Raw genomic sequence first — 18,112 nt, 5'->3', positions numbered from 1 at the left:
TGTGATAGCTGACCTATGCTCGCATCTTTCAGGAAAGTAATGTTTAACTTCTAAATAAACACTCTCCAAATCAATAATGTCTCCCTATTGACATGCTTTTGACAAAGTTCTTTTAAATGCTTTGATTCCAAAACCATGAAGACGCTTTTCGTTCTTTGTTTTGTTGTTTATTTCAACAAACTTCTCAGGACAGGGGAGTGTTCAGAAAACAGGTACGTTACATTGGGGACTTTATTAAAGGATTCTCTTCAAATGGAATAAAATATAGACACACATTTCTACTTCAAAGTATTATGAAGTTGAAAGTATTGATTTTTAAACACAGATAAAATAAGGATGGGGTGGAAATACTATGGTAAACCTCAGTCAGCCATAGATAGATAAATTTAGAGATTGTTATGTGAATTATAATCACATCCTAGAGATGTTAAATGAGTTATATTTTTTTGTTCTGTCTGATTAGTGACCAAGTTCTATCAATAACACCCAAAACACAGGAACACGTAGACATCCTAAAGAATGTGTCCACACAGTACGAGGTAGAAACTTTTTTTTTCTTTTTCTGTAACCGCCTCCGCCCCTCCAATTCTTTCTTCTAATTAGATTTTATGTCTTTTGTGATCAGACTTCCTTATGGCAGCCCGACTCCCCTCAGTACATCCAGGAGGAGATGGAGGTCCATCTATATGTCCCTGCACGCACCCTAAACACCGTCAAGGATCTGCTGAACAAACATACCATAACTCATGAGTACATTGTCTAAAAAGTCTAGCATCATGTTTTTATATAGTTTTTATAAAGATTATGTCAGTTCAGTGTACATGTGTGTTTTAGGGTTCTACTGGCCAATGCCAAGGAGCTGATTGAAATGCAGACCAAGAATGAGACAACAGATCCAAGGAGCAGTGCATCTTACTATGAAAAATATCACAGTTTGAATGACGTACGATTTTTGTAATATCATTTTCCATCATGATGTCAACTTTCGGAAATCTGGAAAAGATGTTAAATCATTTTTAACGCCCCCACATTTTTCATGTATTTTGCGAACTATGCATTTGCACATTGCCAGATGCCAGGTGCAAACAGCGATCTTTTACAAATATAAATCATGCACTCTCTTGGTGACCATGTAATATTCACAATTTCCATTAATTATGGTGAAACTGGAACAATAGTGGTGGATCCTCAGAGGTGATGAATCTCAAGAATCATAAAAAGGAAGCATAATCTAATATCAAAGAATTAGGCTGGAATTTAATTTAATTACATTTTTGTTCATTTTTTTCCCCACCTCCCTCTATACTTAGATCTATTTCTGGATAAACCAAACCCAGCAGGACAATCCAAATATAGTTAAAGTCATTCTCATTGGCTCCTCAAGTGAAAAGCGACCACTCTACGTTTTAAAGGTATTCAGCCTCAATAATGAAATGATACAAATGTTCCTAGTTTTGGGTGTTTTAGGTGATTGAGGGATTGTGTCTACATATAGTATGAAGTCTATTGTTGTGCCAACTGTTTTGTTTTGTTGTTTAATCTCTCTTTGTCAGCTCTCTCGAAATAAAGGGCCAGAGAAAAAAGCAATGTGGATTGACTGTGGAATCCATGCAAGGGAATGGATCTCACCTGCCTTTTGCCTGTGGTTTGTACGTCATGTGAGTACGTTAACATTGCTCACAAACTGACCCTGCTTTAGTAATAGATGGAATTAATTAAAGACCAGACAGACAGATATCAGCAGTGAATGACTGCAATGATATTGAAGTAAGAGTTTTAGTAACACTTCAGCACCTCCAGCTGCTTTTGTAATATAGATTTGTTTTAATAGTGTTCTTTCATTGAAATTTTTGTTCCACCCACAGTCTTTGTCCTTTTATGGCCAAAACCAAGACATCACTCACATCCTGGATAACTTGGACGTCTACATCCTGCCTGTTATGAACCCTGATGGATATGAATACACATGGACTACAGTAATAAATGCACAAAACACAACTAGTATTTAGACTGTGTTCACAGATATTTGTGTTTAACATTTCTTTTGCCTCAGAATAGAATGTGGAGGAAGAATCGTTCAGTTAGCAAAAGCGACAACTGTATCGGAGCCGACCTCAACAGAAACTTTGATGCTAACTGGTGCAGTGAGTCTTGCAATCACAACACTCCTTATCAAATAAAGCTTTATGTACTGCTGACATGTTAAATGTAGTTGTATCAAATGTACCTTTTCCTCGTAAAGAACCTTTTATTCTATGCTATCTCCACATGTATAGGAGCTGAGCTTTAAACAAAATGCTAGATCTCTTTTGATGTATTACATTCGTATCTAGAAAAGCAAGCCAAGCAGCTTGTTCTCCTACGTATTGTGGCTTACACTCAAAACTAATGCTACAATTATTTGGAATCGTTTAATAAGTTTGTCTGACAACCATATTTTGCTCATCTTGTATTTGACGGTTAGACTCACTGAAAGGATCTCTGACTGAGGCAGCAGATGATTAGCAAATCAGGGCACTATGAGTGAGATCTGAATTGCATTCCTTTAATGGAGGTTGTTCAACTTAAAATAACTGTTCAATTTAACCAGTATCAGTATTATTGTGTGTATACTGTATAGTAGTAGTAGTAAAAGGGTACACGTTGTAGCTCAATTTATGGCCTCAAGGCGGGGCATTGATCATCAGCATATGCTGAACATGGCCCCATTTCCCAATGATTCGCAAAGAATAACTCAAAATATTCCTGGATCCAGATGATAACCTGCAACATCACCTAAAGGTAATCATCTGTTTCCTAAAATCTGTAAAATTCAAATTTGCATTATGCTAGCAATCAGATAAATCCCTCCGATCACATAACCTCCTTGGCGAAGGTAATAATGTGAAAGGAAAGCTTGATCACCAGGGTTGTTTAACATTCAACGATAGGACCTGAGCTACAACTTAACCTCTCTAGAATATCTTTCTATCCACCTTTCATATATTTAGTCATGCATATTGCAGGTAAAACTCATACATTTAAAGATGTGCAGTATATATAAAATAGATCCATTTTTTCCAAGCGGAGGGAGCCTCTGATGACCCTTGCAGTGAGATCTACTGTGGTGCCTTCCCTGAATCGGAGCCAGAGTCTCAGAGTGTTGCTCACTTCTTGCGTTCCCACAAGGACTCAGTGAAGCTTTACTTCTCAATCCACTCCTACTCTCAGATGTTACTCTTCCCTTATTCCTGCACTTTAGATGAAGCAGAAAACCACAATGAATTGGTGAGTGTTTCACTCAGCACCAGAGCCATTACAGACATTAGTCTTTCTGTTTTCCAAAGTGCTTTTGTTGTAAGCATTTATGGATGGATGCACATTTTCAAAGCTCGACATGGCACAAGAAGCTGCCCAGAAAATAAGAAGATACTACAGAAACATATACAAATATGGTGCTGGAGGAAAGACAATATGTAAGTATGAAAATACTTCATTTGAGTATATTCATGATAAATAAGTATTGTTTTGTTCTTCAGACTTGGCTCCTGGTGGATCTGATGACTGGGTCTATAACCTTGGCATCAAATACTCCTTCACATTTGAGCTCCAGGACCGTGGGCGTTATGGCTTTCTCCTCCCACCATCTCACATTACGCAGGCTTGTAATGAAGCTCTGACAGCTCTGAAGACCATTGCTCGCAAGGTCATAGAGAAAATGGAAGCTTCAACTAGCAGCCCTCCAACTGTCTAGGTTACACATGTCACTGTGCCAATGAGGTCACTACCTTGCAATTAAAGTGACGTGTTTGAAAAATAATTTGCTGTGCAAATACGGAATGCCAGAATAGACTACAGGACATTGCGTGGATAAATTAACGCAATCCTTCTTATGGAGAGAAGCAAACTCATATCCATTTGTTCACATTATGTCATGTTTATAGTGCGGTCTTAATATTTGTTACTTAAGCAATACAAATCACTTTATAATGTCAAAGGAATGAACTGTAAATTAAAAAATAGTAGTGATGCATTGTCAGGGATTTTGAAAACAGTGAAATGCTCATAACTGGGACATCTTGTGAGATGGCAACACAAAATTTACTCAGTGAAATTAGACGCTTTTATAGTTTATTGATGTGAGACATCACACATGCAATTAGTTAAAATGAGTTCAACTAATATGATACGCTGGATGAAAATAACACATTTAATTGTCACTGTTGTTGTGGCTGTCAAAATTGTAATTGTCAAAAGATATGGGGGTTTTGTTATCTTATTTGTACATGAACATTGAACTTCATTAAGAAATGCAATTTCCTACTGAAAAAAAACGAGATTTTTTTAAATTTATTTATATAAACGCATCAAGACGTCGAATAATGTTACTTTTCGCCTCTATTGCGTGTGGTTCTGTTTTCGATCTGACCACGTGGCGGAGTAATGCGTCGAAATAATCGGAAATGTTTTAGATGACGAAGAAGAGAATGTTGTGCACCTCCGCCAGCATGAAGACACTCCGGGCAGTTTCTGCCTTTGATTTTAAAGAATAAACCTTGTTATTTCCACAAGGCCTTAGACAGGTAGCAGGATTTAAGTAAATGCGTCTCCAAGCTAATATCTTGGGTAAGAATTTTTGTTAAAAATATATATTAAGGAGGCATGATAATATAGTGCTAGGCCCAGTGCTGCTATAAAACATTAAGTCATTAGCTATTTAGTTCTGACATTAGCTTTAGCTTACGATCCTTTTCTTTTGCGTTTTTAGGATGTGTGCAAAAAACAGCTACGCCAGCCATGTTTCTTCCGAGTTCTGACTTTAATGAATGGAGTTGCAGAGGTTAAAGTACGCGTGGCAAGGGACATTAGCGTACTAAGCTAAGCTATACACTAGCATTTCAGCGGGCTGTTCCTGTTTCTTGTGATGATGTAGATTCACTAAACCATCTGTTTATTTCTTTAAAAAGCTGTCCCATTTCGCAGCAATCTTGCCGAATGAACGCAATCACCTGTATGGAGTGGCCGAAACTTTTAAGTCTTGGATTCAGGAATGAATGAACGCGGTGCTAGCAATGTCGTTGCACACCGCGGTTTTTGAACAAAATAGTGTAATTTTAACACTAACTTTAGTAAGAATCAATATATAGCCCCATTGTTTGTTATTCAAGCCACGGTGTGCAGTTTGCGTTTTTTTTGCGTTGGATATTTCTCGTTGGTGTTTTCTAATACTTATATGTAGTCCTACAGAATGTCCAAGATCAGGCGGAAAGTAACAGTGGAGAATTCTAAGACCATATCTGACAGTAGCAGCAACACCACAACCAGCAGCACCTGTAACCCCGCCGCCCCATCCCGCCGACCTAGTGTCTTTGAACGACTTGGTCCCAGTACTGGGAGTAATGCTGCTGATGTAAGTAGAACCTTTATTGCAAATTGTCATACCAATTCTTAGCACAGCCTAAAATATAGTGCTTTTACTTGCAACTTTGTGTGTCTGTTATAGCAATCCACTTCTATAGGTCAGCTCCCTATGTTGCTTATTGCTTACATCTTCTGTGTTTATTGATCCTTTCTTTCAGAGTCATTGTAGAAATTGGTTGAAGACCGGTAATTGCAGTTACGGTAACACGTGCCGATACACACATGGAACTCAGCCACGAGGCAAAGGTTTTAATTTCAGTCGGTAAGATGATTTGCTTTTTCAGTGTGTGTATGTGCTGGTCTTGTGTGTAGATATAAAGGCCACTTTTGCTTAAAATGCTGCTATTAATTTATAGTATAGGTATATATTTTTTTATTGTGGTTTATTGAATTTTCTTGTGTAATGGAGCAGATCAGCTGAGAGACCCACAGGAGATTTACGGGAGAGGATGAAGAATAAGAGACAGGATGTTGACCCAGAGAATTTAAAACGAGACGTAGACGAACCCACATCACCTACAGCTAGAGTAGGTTTTTCCTTATTGTGTTTTAAATATGTTTTAAATCAAGGCATTTTTTCCTTGATAAAGCAAAGCCAATGGCAGTGTTTTACCTCAGATTATAAAATAAAAACATGAACTGCATGGCATTACGAATTATTTAGACATACAGCGTATTTTTAACATTAGTTTGAATCCAATCACCTCAGAGAGATTCCTCCAGAGGCCGACGCAGGGAAAAGGAGGATATTAAAATCACGAAGGAGCGCACCCCTGCCAGTGAAGAAGAACCCACCGAGTGGGAAACTAATCGAGAAGGTTCTTACATTTTCTTATTTAAAATATAAATACCATACTAATATTTTTTTTCTTATTAACGCCCTCGAAATTATTTAGTCATTTGAAGTTAGGAATATTAATATGGAGCTGAAAAAGGTCCATTTTGTTTGGCTTTCAGACTCTGATATCGGAGATTACGACTACGAGCTATCCTTGGAAATGAAGCGACAAAAGATTCAGCGTGAGCTAATGAAGCTTGAGCAGGAAAACCTGGAAAAAAGGGAGGAAATTGTGGTAAAGAAAGATGAGACTCCGTCCAAAGCACGAGTCACTGCCGTGCCAAAGGTAAGTGACCAGTTTCTGTGTTGGCTCCTAAAGTAAATTAGCAAGTAAACTTGATATAACTGGTCCATACAATCACACTTTGAATCTTTTCATGTCACATTTGAACAGTTTTACATTTGGTCTGAATTTCCCCTCCGAGCACTGATTTCCTCTGCATAACACACTTTAATGCCCCATCGGGAGATTGTACAGAAGTACATCCTGTTAATTTTGCAGCTCATAGAATTTAGTCCTGTTTACTAGTTTTTCTATCTTATTTATATGTTAATGCTGTTTTTGCTTGAGCCCCAAGTCTGTAGTCAACTAGCACAAGCGATTTATAGTTTTATGCCTCAAGTCGGACCCAGAGCTATGTGGAAAACCCACTCATTTAAATGAGAACTTTAAAAGATGAGCTATGTTTCCTATGTTTTTTTTAGGCATCTCCAGATCAGTTAACAGTTAAAAACACACCGTCGCCCAGGAAGTCCAGCAGATCCCCAAAACACAAAAGTGGAACTAAAGGTCTGGGCTCTGGAAAGAAAGAGAAGAAGGGAACTGTGTCATCACCTGTTTCAGAACCCACCAAGTAGGCAATGTTGAAAGGATGATAAATTTACACGTTGTTTGATAACAAGCCGAAAATAAACCCGAGTTTGCCTCATGGCACCAACCTAGCAGTTTTTCTCCAGTACTGAACTGACTTACAATTAAGTCTAGTGTTTCCAGTACGTTATCCTCGTTCAGTTATGTGACTATTTCGTGTGGTTACTTTGTAGCCTCTGGAAATCCACAAGTTTAAGTATTCCAATCTTATTTGAAATGTAAAATCTTTGTACCTGCTTCCAATCAGATCTTCGAAAGGAAGCCACAGCAAGAAGAAGGGACCACGCACCCCTAGTCCCCCTCCACCAGTCCCTTTGGATATTCCTGTGGTTGGGAAGAAGCACAAAAACAAACACAAAAATAAGGAAAAGTCAGAGGAGAAGCAGAAAGAAGGAAAGGATCGGGGACGGGATACAGAAAAGCACAAAGAGAAGAAGGAAAAGCGAAGGTATCTACATTGTGTTTCTTTGGTATTTTCTGTAAGACAAATGTGGCGACTGGCAATCTGTTATCGTTTCATCTTACACATATTCTCTTAAGATATTTTCAATGTATGATTTTAAACATGTTTTTGATTGTAGAGACCGTTCAGATAGTTCCCACAAAGCCAAGTGGGCTGTGACTTCCGAAGAGCATTCCGGTAGTGTGTCCTCACCTTCTAGGGGGGCTTCACCTCCACCCAGGAAGAAATCTTCTTCTCCTAAGGCATCTCATAAGATATCTGTCCTATCCTCCCCTCCTAACAGGTGTGCACAGTACGCTAAATTCCTGTTTTTGCTGTTGACTACAAAGTTTTCTTTTAGTGTTTTGTAAGAAAAGACAAAGCAAATTTTCCTGTAACCCAAACCGTATGTTTAAATAAAGGTACTTAGTCACAGTCGTTCTCTAACTCCGCAGTTCTCCTTCACCGCCGCGGCACCGGCGCTCACCCACTCCTCGTCATCGCTCGCCATCCTCCCACTCGGGTTCCTCTGCCCAGCGGCATTCTTCGTCTCCGCGTCGGCGACGCTCTTCCTCCCCGACCTACCACCGGAGCATAGCGGGCTCAGCCGGTTCACCTCTAAGTTCCCGGCGTTCCCGATCGCCTTTCACCTCTCACGACGCTTCATCGCCCCACCGCCGGTCTGAGAGATCAAGCCCCAGCCAACGGCACTCACGTGGTCGGGAGAGGTTCCGAGGTGAAAGGGAACGAAGTTTGCCTGCACAGGAACGCAGGAATGAACGCAGAGATGGTAACTGCTATCCTTTTATTGTTCATTTGTCTTCAAGATTCAAGATGTCCTTTATTCATCCCCGTAGAGAAATTGGATGTCTTATAGTTAACAGTAAATTTAAACTTAACACAAAAACACATTTGCTGGTTTGAAATTTTCACTAACAATTAATATTAATTATTCACAGTATAAATAAGTTATTTGCCCCTTTGGTAAAAATGACCTCAAAACAACAATTAAAATTCTGCTGTTTTGTGTTTTAAATGTATGTAATTTGAACGACGACTAACTGCTAATTTACTATACAGAATGTATCTTCAGCAAAATAATTAATTCTTGCTTTCTGTCTCATTTTTTTCTCAATGGCCACATCAGAAAACCGCAACAAGAGAGAAAAAGATAGTGTCCGTGATGAAAGAGACTATGACTCGGAGTTGTCTTCGCGGGACACTCGCAGTGAACGGGATACCAGGGAGTCACGTGACCGCCGAGATGCCCGTGAAAGAGGACGAGAGACCACAAGAGACTCTCGTGACAATAGGGACACAAAAGACTCTAGAGAGAGTAGGACAGAGACCCGCTCCAGTCGAGAATCTCTCGGAAGTCGGGAACGGGACCGTGACAGGGAGAAAGATAAAGAGCGAGAGAAAGAAAGAGAGCGGGACAGGAGTGACACACAGAGGAAGGAAGACACAACACAGGAGGACAGGAGTTATGTCAGAGGGCACGGACGCGAAGATTCAAAGACTGACAGAGCTGAGAAGAATGGCAGAGTGCGAAGCCGTGCTAATGAATCATCTGACAAAGGCAAGAACTAATATGGCTGAGCTGAAGGATGGATTATAAGAAACAGTTGTCCAGAATGTGACTGAAAAAATGTAATTGAAAAAAGTAAATGGCTTAAAAGTATCTTACACACTATACTGATTTTGCCAACAAGCTAAATTGTTCATCTTTATTAATTCATCTTTACACAAAGCATTTACTCCATTTAACACGGAGGCTTTTATCTTAGAGGTTTAGTTGGTTGATATTGGATGGATGTAGACATAGAATAGATCCTTTTTGAACAATGGCAACATGACAAACACATTGGGATCGAGTGCACTGGCGTTATCATGACTTGATTTGTTGATGAGTTTATCCACACGTCACAACAATTTATTTTCTGTTCTTGATCCAGGCTCAAACCGGAACACCCGGGGCTCTCAGCTAGAAAGCAGCAATGATGTTTGGGAGTCACGGAGCAGTGCAGCGCGAGAACGAAGTGTAGAGAGGAGCAATGATCGCAGTGCTGCAGATAGAAGCTCAGAGAGGGGTTCAGACCGGGACCGTTACGAGAGCGACCGGAGAGGAGAACCCTCCCGGGACTCCTCCTATGACAGGAGAGGAGGTCATGGAGAACGAGACCGGAGAGACAACAGAGACAGAGGTGAGGAAAGAAGCTCTTGGGTGGAGGCTGCAAGAATTTACACCACTGTAGTGACACGAATTAACAATTAATTAAAGTTCACAAAGCAACCTTTTGAAATTTTTAGGATTCCAAAATAACATTTAAGTGAACTAAAAAGTATTTTTGATCACAATAAAGATTTTTACTGTGTTAATATTAATATTAATTGTTTTTTTTTTTGTTTTTTTTTAGCATCGCCTAGCAGATACCAGGGGAGATCAGAAGATTCTGAGAGGGAAGAGAGGAGAGAGGACCGCAGAACTGACCGAACAGAAGAGAGACGAGAAGACAGAACGAGAGACAGAGAGAGAGAACGAGACAGAGAGAGGGAAAAAGAGAAGGAGAGGGACAAAGAGCGAGAGAAGGAGAGGGAGGCTGAGAGGGAGCGGGCAAGGGAGAGGGAACGGGAGAGGGAGCGAGACAGAGAAAGAGAGAGGGAAGAGCGGGAGAGAGAGAGGGAGGAGCGGGAAAGAGAAAGAGAAGAACGGGACCGTGAGAGGAAAGAGCGGGAAAGAGAGAGGGAGAAAGAGAGGGAGCAGAGAGAGCGAGAGAGGCAGCGTGAGTGGGAAGAGCGGGAAAGGGGGAGAGAAGAAAGGAGAGACAGGAGAGAGGACTCCCGGGATGAGCGGTCCATCCGGGACAGTCGTGATGACCGTAAGATGAGGTCAGTATTGTGATTTAATATACCGCCTAATGGTTGCTAAAGAATTGGTGAAATTAGTTAAGATAAAAAGGTGTAATAATAACAGATTACTGTTGTCTACATTTAGTCGTAAGAGGCCCAGGGTGGAGAGCAGTCCTAGTCCCAGAACCACTCCTAAGAGAGGAGCCCGGGATCTCAGTCCAGCTGACAGTGATGGTTACAACAGTGGAGAAGAAAAAAGTGAGCGCCCGATTGGCCGAGGAAAGGCCAAGCTCCACCCACAGCCCCTTCTCCCCAGCCCAGTGTGTCCTCCTCCATCTGACAGTAGGGAAAACATTTTTAAATGGACACACTCCTGTTCACTGGGGAATAACCATTGGACTGCATAAGATAAACTTGGTCCGATGATGTTTCAATGTGCCGTAGAAAATTTTCACTTTCAGACACTAAAACCATAAATGAATCATTATAAAAGGATTATTTTAAAGGAATAATTTGTTTGCTGTGAAATTTTGGTTAATCATTTGTATCAAAGGAATTAATTTACAGAAACTTTACAGAAATCCATCTCTCTGATTGTTATACAGATGCATATGACTCTATTTTGTGCTGTGTGCAGGTAGTGACAAGCATCGTCTACTAAGCCAGGTTGTGCGACCCCAGGAGTCCTTGGTCAGAACCCCACCAAGGTCCACTTCATCTGATGACAAATCCGGGCACTGGAAAGATGAAGAGCGCAGAGGAACGTTGGACAAAAGGGACACACGCCACCTTGATGATTTGGAATCACGTGGTGAACGAAGCAGGGGAGACAGGCGGGGTGAGCTGCTTGTGGAAAGCCATAGTGACTCCCGTAGCAGGGGCAGAGACTCCACGCCACTTCCAGCTTCTTTTAGCCTTGCCACCGGTAGTGAGGAAAGAGACACTGCCAGCTCGCAGTCACATGAAGAGGGTAAAAAGAAAACAAAATCACAAAAGAAAGGCTTGAAGAAGCTTCGCAAAGAAGATGAGTCTGTAGGTAACACTAATTCAGGGGATCGTTTTAACCCTGAACCCCCAGCTGCAGCTACCTCGGATGGACCGCAACCCTTGTATTCACCCAGGAAAGGAGCCAAGAAGAAGGCCCTCGAGCGAAAGCGGAAACGGTCACGGGGAGCAGATTCTGACCTGTCAGATGAGGATTCATCAGCACAGCAGCCACAGAGCAAAAGAAAGAGGGGGCCACGGACACCACCACCCTCAATGAGGCCCGATCGACGTGGTAATGCAGAGCCATCTCCACTTTCCAAAATGGACAATTTCAGTGACTGGTCAGATGAGGAGGTCATTGAACGCGGGGGGGCACCGTTGGAAGCTCCTGCAGCTCCAGCTGAAAGGACACCTACTGAACCTTTTAGAAGGGGAGGCCCCAGGGTGGGCAGGGACCGGGAGCGGTGCAACCCTCCTGCCATCGCTCCTCTCATTCCCCAGGATCCGCCGATGCTGTTACAGACTCTGACCCCACAACCCCTCATGTCCCAAACCCTTTTACGAAAGCCCCCTCTAGAGCAGACGCGCAGCAGCAGCATGGGAAGCAACCAGAGCCGGGCATCATCCAAACGACTTCGCTCGCCATCCAACGAGTCTGCCCACAGAGACGACCCTCAGGGTCAACGCTCCCGCAGGGGCCGCCTGCAGGGGGCCAACTGTCGGGACCGGGATCGTGAGAGAGAGCGAGAAAGAGAGCGAGAGAGGCAGGTGAATGACCCACCAGGAGCAGAGAGGAAGTCTCGGATTGATCAGCTGAGGAGAGGAGAACCCAGTCGCAGCACTTCATCAGGTACCTGAACATCCTCATTTCACATAAACGTATACATATATTTACCACTACAGATACATTAAGTTAACTTGGGTTATGCTTTTTTTTTTTTTTTTAAGTAATATTGTTTATTGTCCAATATTGCATTAAACCAACAAACTTAAATATGACACTTTTATTTATGTGGTCCTGTTGACTGTACAGATCGACAAGACTCTCGCAGCCACAGTTCTAGGCGCAGCTCTCCAGACTCTGAGAGACAGGCCAGGTCCCGTGCTGGTTCCTACGACAGCCGAGAAAGGGAGCGAGACCGGGAGCCATTTGAACGAGAAAGAGAGCGTAAAGACCACAGGCCCCAACAACAGCCGCAGCAGCCACTGCTGCTTCAACAGCCTTTACAGCAGCAAAGAGACTGGGAGCCCGAGCCCAGGGACTGGCCGAGCCGGGGTCGAGAACCTCTTTTGATGCGGCCTGGTCGTGAACCGCTTTTGCGGGAGCGGGATATAAGGGACAGAGAACGGTTACTTCCTGAAGGACTCATACAACAGCATGAGCGGGATAGAGATGGCAGAGGGGACAGAGGCAGTGATCGAGAGAGGGAGAGAATGACAATGGACCAACCACCGCACACTGACCCCAGGGCTCCAGGACGAGGGGACCCGAGGGTTGAAATGAGAGGAGATCTGCGAGGGGACATGATGAGGCAGGACAGAAGCGATTATGAGCCGCTATTGCCAAGAGAAGCTTTCAGCCCTTCAGAGCAGGAGAAACCAAGCAATAGTCTCCATCTCACAGAGGACCAACGTGAGCTAGAGAAGGCCGACAGTATTGACGGTGAGGCAGGAAACATCTGCTGCTGTCCCCTTTTTGGCACCTCCTGTCTGTCTCTGACCTGGTGATTTATTGTTTGCTTTGAGGTAGATTGAAAGACTTCTGTTTGCTGTTCGCAGGAGATGACGAAAGGAAAGATAACGATGGAGAGTCTGTGGCATCTGTTGGTGAGGAGTACGAACCGATCAGCGACGATGAGTTGGATGAAATATTGGCTGACAGTCAGAAGAAAGAGGATCAGCAAGATGAAGAGAAAATTACGGGTACACCGCTAATCTATTTTTAAAGAGGAATTCTGGAAATGTTTTTATTGTTATTTATGGGTCCTATTGTAATTTTTTATGAGCATCAGCTCTGACTAGTAATTTTCATCTGGACCGACTAAAAAAAAATACAGTTTTGATTTTTGAGAATTGTTTATTCTCCTTTACTTCCACTGTATTCATTATTAAGAGGTACAGATGTACATCTTGGCTATAGAAACAAGGAAGCATGCTTTATCAGTGCTATCTGTTCTTAATCATTTATATTTTGATGTACATCTTTCAGTAAACTTGTTTTTTACCTATTCCTAAAAATGCTCAAATAATACATTTCAGGGGGGAAAAAAGTACAACTCTAATGTATTTGGTAAATGGATGTGCTATAGGTCCTCTGGATGTGATTGATGTGGACTGGTCCAGCCTCATGCCCAAACATAAGCAGGAACCCCGTGCAGCAGGGGCAGCATTGCTGCGGTTCACACCAGGGGCTGTCCTTCTTAGGGCAGGTATCTCCAAGCGGCTTGCTGGGCCAGACCTGCTTGAACAAGTGAGAGAGGTTTGCAAGCGTGAGCTGGAAGATCCCAAAGGTAAGCTGGTTTTCAGTTTATCACTGTTGTGAGCATAGTCAAAGAAGGCGATGAATTGCTTCCCATCATACAGTTACAGACTGATTCTTTTTTCTCTGTGATCCTTTAAAACTTGGTACCATTGTTTTTGTTTTTTGTTTTTTAAACTTGTTGCCGTGAAATAGAAAATAAGGATTTTGTGGGGGAAAGTTTGATAGTATTAGATAGTATCTTTGTATTGTGGGGGCCTAATTGTTGTGGTCTGTTTTGCTTTTATGACCCATGCTCACAAAAACCTGTCAATTCTGTCTTTGCAGATGCACAGAAGTTATTTGAGCAAGACCTTGGGGCCCTGAATAGGCGGACGGAGAAGACCAGCTTATTAAGCAACCTCGGTCCCTACTGCAAAGCCCTATGTGCTCGCAGAGACTTCGCAATTCGTCGACAGCTGCTAAAAAATGACAAGGTAGATGTCAGGATTATCATCAGTACTGCGGCTTAATTGGTTCATATTTTTGATATGATGTTTAATTGTGCAAACTGTACTGCTTCTTTTTAAGGGCCTCACTAAGCAGTACCCCACTACACCAGTTGTAGACAATGAGCTGCTGCAGATGAGCATGCGTCTCTTCAGGAGGACCATGGCTGCCCAGACATCTGGCTTAGAAAAGCCTGATAGTGGCGCAGCAGCTGCTGATGTGGCTGCACCTGCTGCTAGTAAAGTCAGCACAGCACAGCCAGAGGGCTGTGCGTCATGAAAGAGTCAGAAGAGATGAAAGTGAAAATGTCTGTGTTTTTCCTTTGTTTTATTATCTAACTTCACTTCATCTCTTTTTAGTAACATGTGGGCAAAGGAATTGTGATCCTAGTTCTGCTTTACATATTTTTGATTATTTGTGCCATAGACTAATGTGATAGTTTCTACTGTGTTCGACAAGAAAGGCTTAATGTTTTGGTGCTTTCCAATGTTTTAAAGTTTTTTATTATTCCATTTCACCCGCTTAATCCAGTTCAAATGTTTGTTTAATTTGCTTTTGATAAAAATATCAGAATGGTGAGATGTTGATTTTGTAATGTCTCTATTGTTCAAATGAACTTACTGTTCAACCATCACAAGTGACATTAAATATGGCTTTCTTGACATCTCATAACAAATAGTAGTTTTACAGTACTGGCTGCAGCATGTGACTTGAATAAAAATCAGTATAAATCTCTCCTCTATAAGCACTACGAAGCTATTTCTGTGATTGTGAGTACTCTTCTGAGCCACCACTGTTTTCTGCTTGATGGTTTTTGTTCTTATGGTTTGGAAATGTCCTAAGGTGAAATCAATGACTGCACTTTTGACAGTCCTATTGGGTGGAATAAACTCATTGCCCCCCCCCCCCCCCCAATTCATTGAAGGAGCCAAAATCTTCCCAAAAGGGGAACAAAAACAATGGTGTAATTTCAAAATAGGAACCTTAAGCATCACAGTAAAAAAATTCTTCAGTTTATCTTATGATCTCAAATCAACAGACAAAATCGAGTTCTGCAAGTAATGGCAATTTTAATGGACAACTGGGAGCAATCATATTGCAACTGTTATGAAATGAGAAGAAAGTGATTTTTAATTGACATCTAAATGTTTTTCCCCCCAGGTTCATTTTGAGATGATAAATGTGGTGTAAAGCTCTATTTTTTTTTAAATAAATGAAGATCTCAAAAATAATATTAAGTGATGATATCTGATACATGTAGACATTTAAATGCAATGCTATCTTTATTAAATTGCAAAACCTTTTCATTTAAATGTATAGCAGACAAGTTGTTTTTTCCCAAGAAGATAACTATAACAAAAGATCACCCTTATCCATCAGAATGTAAGTGATACCCTTATATAGAGTGTATATTTATTTATTAAAACGTCTCCGAAAGAAGGGGATAGTGCAAAATAGGATATTTTGTCTATACTATATAATCTTTTGTATTTGGGATTTTTTTCAAATAGACACTGTAAAAAATTGAATAAATTTATACTGATCCTTCATGAATAATTTCGTAAATCTATTCTATTTATTTTACTGTCCGACGTAAGCGTTTAGGACAAAAGGAACTATGTTCACCCACTTGTTTTCGACGAACGTCCTAAAAGCCGGACCGGCTTCCCTTTACCCACAATTCAGTGCATGAAGTCCGTCCTTCCGACTTCCGCCTCACCTACGAGCCGATGTGAGTAATTCTTTTGGTAATGAAATCTACTCAATCTAATACCATCTTGCGTTATTTAAGACCCATTTGACAATGCAGATCTTATGATTCGTCACTTTAGTGTTACATAGTCTGGAATTTGTTGTTTTTGATATGTCGTTATATGTTTAAAAGATTGTTTTAGCGATGAACGTTAGCAAAGCGACTGGATGGAAATGGCTTCATTCGCTTAGCATGTCCAGCGCTTACACCTTCTTATTAACCACAGGCTGGTAGATGCCCGAATAACTCGGAAGACAAAATTGGAGATTCAGACGGAAGACAATTTACTTTTATGCTTTTTCTCAAGTTTACCACATACCCCGTGTGGGACAAATAAAGAATCTGAATACTGTTAGCTTGCGCTCATATTGTGACGGAGAACTGCCTTTATGCAAAGTTTGGGTTGAATTGTGAGGAAATAAACATTGCGTTTTGTCTCTATTGTGGATACTGCTTAACTATAAAATGGTATAATTGTCACATTCATTTTTTTAGATGGCCCCAACTAAGAAAGGAGAGAAAAAGAAGGGGCGGTCAGCCATCAACGAAGTGGTGACCAGAGAGTACACCATCAATGTCCACAAACGTATCCATGGAGTGTGAGTGTTGCAGACACATAGAAGCTGACGTGTTTCTTAATTTTCTGACAAAATCATTTACTCTTTGTCTGACATCATGCACAGCTTCTTTTGACCATATCTGTCTTATAATTAAAAAAAAAAAAGCATTCCCTTTTCCATTCGACCCAAGCCGTGTTATTAAATGCTAGAACCTTTCAGAATTGCTATGGATATTGTTTGTAGATTGCTTGATTAAACCTTAATGTCTAATTGCAGGGGTTTTAAGAAAAGGGCCCCACGTGCCATCAAAGAAATCCGCAAGTTTGCTGTGAAGGAGATGGGAACTCCTGATGTCCGTATTGACACTCGCCTTAACAAGGCAGTGTGGAGCAAGGGTGTCAGGTGAGATGATGGGCCCTCTAAATGGACATATAGATGTTATCACTAGTATTAGTCCAGTTGTTCTACTGGAATTTAGTGGGAAATGGTTATGTAGACGTTATGAAGTACTAGCAGTCTAATGAAGTTAGTAGTGTCCATTATAGGTGGGCTGTGTTGAAGATTAGCCCAAAGACTATTTTGATTGAAAAATGCACATGGAACCACCATCAATAATGGTGTTTAGGTGTACTCAAACATTTTTCAGGCAGATATGTCTAAATTTTGCCACCTTAAATAGGCTTTTTATATTCCCCAGTAAAACAAAAATTTACATTTGGAACTAAATCAGAATTTAACATATTTCAAAGCAATTCCTTGTGTAGGCTTGTGTCAAGCCTTTCACCATGTCTTAAGTATAAAAGTGTTGATCTTCACACCCCTGTTGAGTTTCAGACTTTGTGATGTCAGTTTGAAGGCCTGTGTCACATCCACATGGATACTTATTATTAAAATGTGTGTTTTAACAACCCAAAGATTTTTTTTTTTGGAAAAGAGACCAATGGATCTTAATGTTTTGGCAGGAATGTGCCGTACAGGATACGCGTCCGTCTGTCCAGGAAGCGTAACGAGGATGAGGACTCCCCTAACAAACTGTACACTCTGGTCACATACGTTCCTGTCACCACATGCAAAGGTAAATGTATTGCTGGTGGCATTCTGCATTCAAATCTTCATTTGTTTCTTTAAACCAATTCTTTTTTTCCCTCCTCCAAACAGGTCTCCAGACGGTCAATGTTGATGAAAACTAAAGATTTATCCCTCTGCCTGTGGAATAAATCAGATGGACAGACTATGGCTTGTGTCTCTTTATTTCTGTTTTTGCATGTATCACTTTCAGGGATGTCTTCCATTTTGTCTTATACGTAAGCCTGTCTCGTGTCCTCAAATTTTCTTGTAATTGTACACCAATAACTGGTTTTGGCACTGAGACAATTTTTATTTCCACCCTTTTGAATGTGAATATCTGAATCTAGATCATTACACTGTTCAAGGATGATCACT

At 41.2% G+C, this 18,112-nt stretch overlaps 3 protein-coding genes across 5 annotated transcripts; all 3 read left to right on the top strand.

The window, feature by feature from the left end:
• Positions 1–52: 52 nt before the first annotated feature.
• cpb2 (carboxypeptidase B2 (plasma)) lies at positions 53–4,313 on the top strand. Its single transcript, XM_011606089.2, has 11 exons — positions 53–212; positions 464–539; positions 626–750; positions 835–943; positions 1,311–1,412; positions 1,554–1,658; positions 1,866–1,976; positions 2,054–2,144; positions 3,065–3,267; positions 3,371–3,455; positions 3,519–4,313. The coding sequence occupies exons 1-11, from the start codon at positions 136–138 to the stop codon at positions 3,731–3,733; spliced, it is 1,299 nt and encodes a 432-aa protein (XP_011604391.2). The 5' UTR covers positions 53–135; the 3' UTR covers positions 3,734–4,313.
• A 128-nt stretch (positions 4,314–4,441) lies between these two features.
• zc3h13 (zinc finger CCCH-type containing 13) lies at positions 4,442–15,261 on the top strand. 2 transcript variants are annotated; one of them, XM_029839752.1, is made up of 20 exons: positions 4,442–4,605; positions 5,219–5,389; positions 5,559–5,662; positions 5,813–5,927; positions 6,110–6,218; positions 6,358–6,524; positions 6,944–7,092; positions 7,357–7,557; positions 7,691–7,855; positions 8,007–8,341; positions 8,699–9,130; positions 9,507–9,755; positions 9,969–10,440; positions 10,547–10,659; positions 11,039–12,238; positions 12,422–13,051; positions 13,168–13,311; positions 13,698–13,898; positions 14,195–14,343; positions 14,438–15,111. In XM_029839752.1, exons 2-20 carry the CDS (start codon positions 5,228–5,230, stop codon positions 14,633–14,635), a joined length of 5,295 nt encoding a protein of 1,764 aa, XP_029695612.1. In that variant the 5' UTR covers positions 4,442–4,605; positions 5,219–5,227; the 3' UTR covers positions 14,636–15,111. The 2 variants fall into 2 exon arrangements, with proteins under 2 accessions (XP_029695612.1, XP_029695610.1); XM_029839750.1 differs by lacking the exon at positions 4,442–4,605 and adding an exon at positions 4,644–4,825 and having other exon boundaries at positions 14,438–15,261.
• Positions 15,262–15,971: 710 nt separating this feature from the next.
• On the top strand, positions 15,972–17,903 carry rpl31 (ribosomal protein L31). 2 transcript variants are annotated; one of them, XM_003966413.3, is made up of 5 exons: positions 15,972–16,088; positions 16,605–16,708; positions 16,946–17,071; positions 17,632–17,744; positions 17,828–17,903. In XM_003966413.3, exons 2-5 carry the CDS (start codon positions 16,605–16,607, stop codon positions 17,857–17,859), a joined length of 375 nt encoding a protein of 124 aa, XP_003966462.1. In that variant the 5' UTR covers positions 15,972–16,088; the 3' UTR covers positions 17,860–17,903. The 2 variants fall into 2 exon arrangements, with proteins under 2 accessions (XP_003966462.1, XP_003966463.1); XM_003966414.3 differs by having other exon boundaries at positions 16,048–16,104.
• The last annotated feature ends 209 nt before the right edge of the window (positions 17,904–18,112 follow it).

The sequence above is a fragment of the Takifugu rubripes genome, chromosome 8 (genome assembly GCF_901000725.2).
Source record: "Takifugu rubripes chromosome 8, fTakRub1.2, whole genome shotgun sequence".
Lineage (NCBI taxonomy): Eukaryota > Metazoa > Chordata > Actinopteri > Tetraodontiformes > Tetraodontidae > Takifugu > Takifugu rubripes.
The sequence above is the reverse complement of the archived record's forward strand: the minus strand, read 5'-3'. Positions and strand labels throughout refer to the sequence as shown.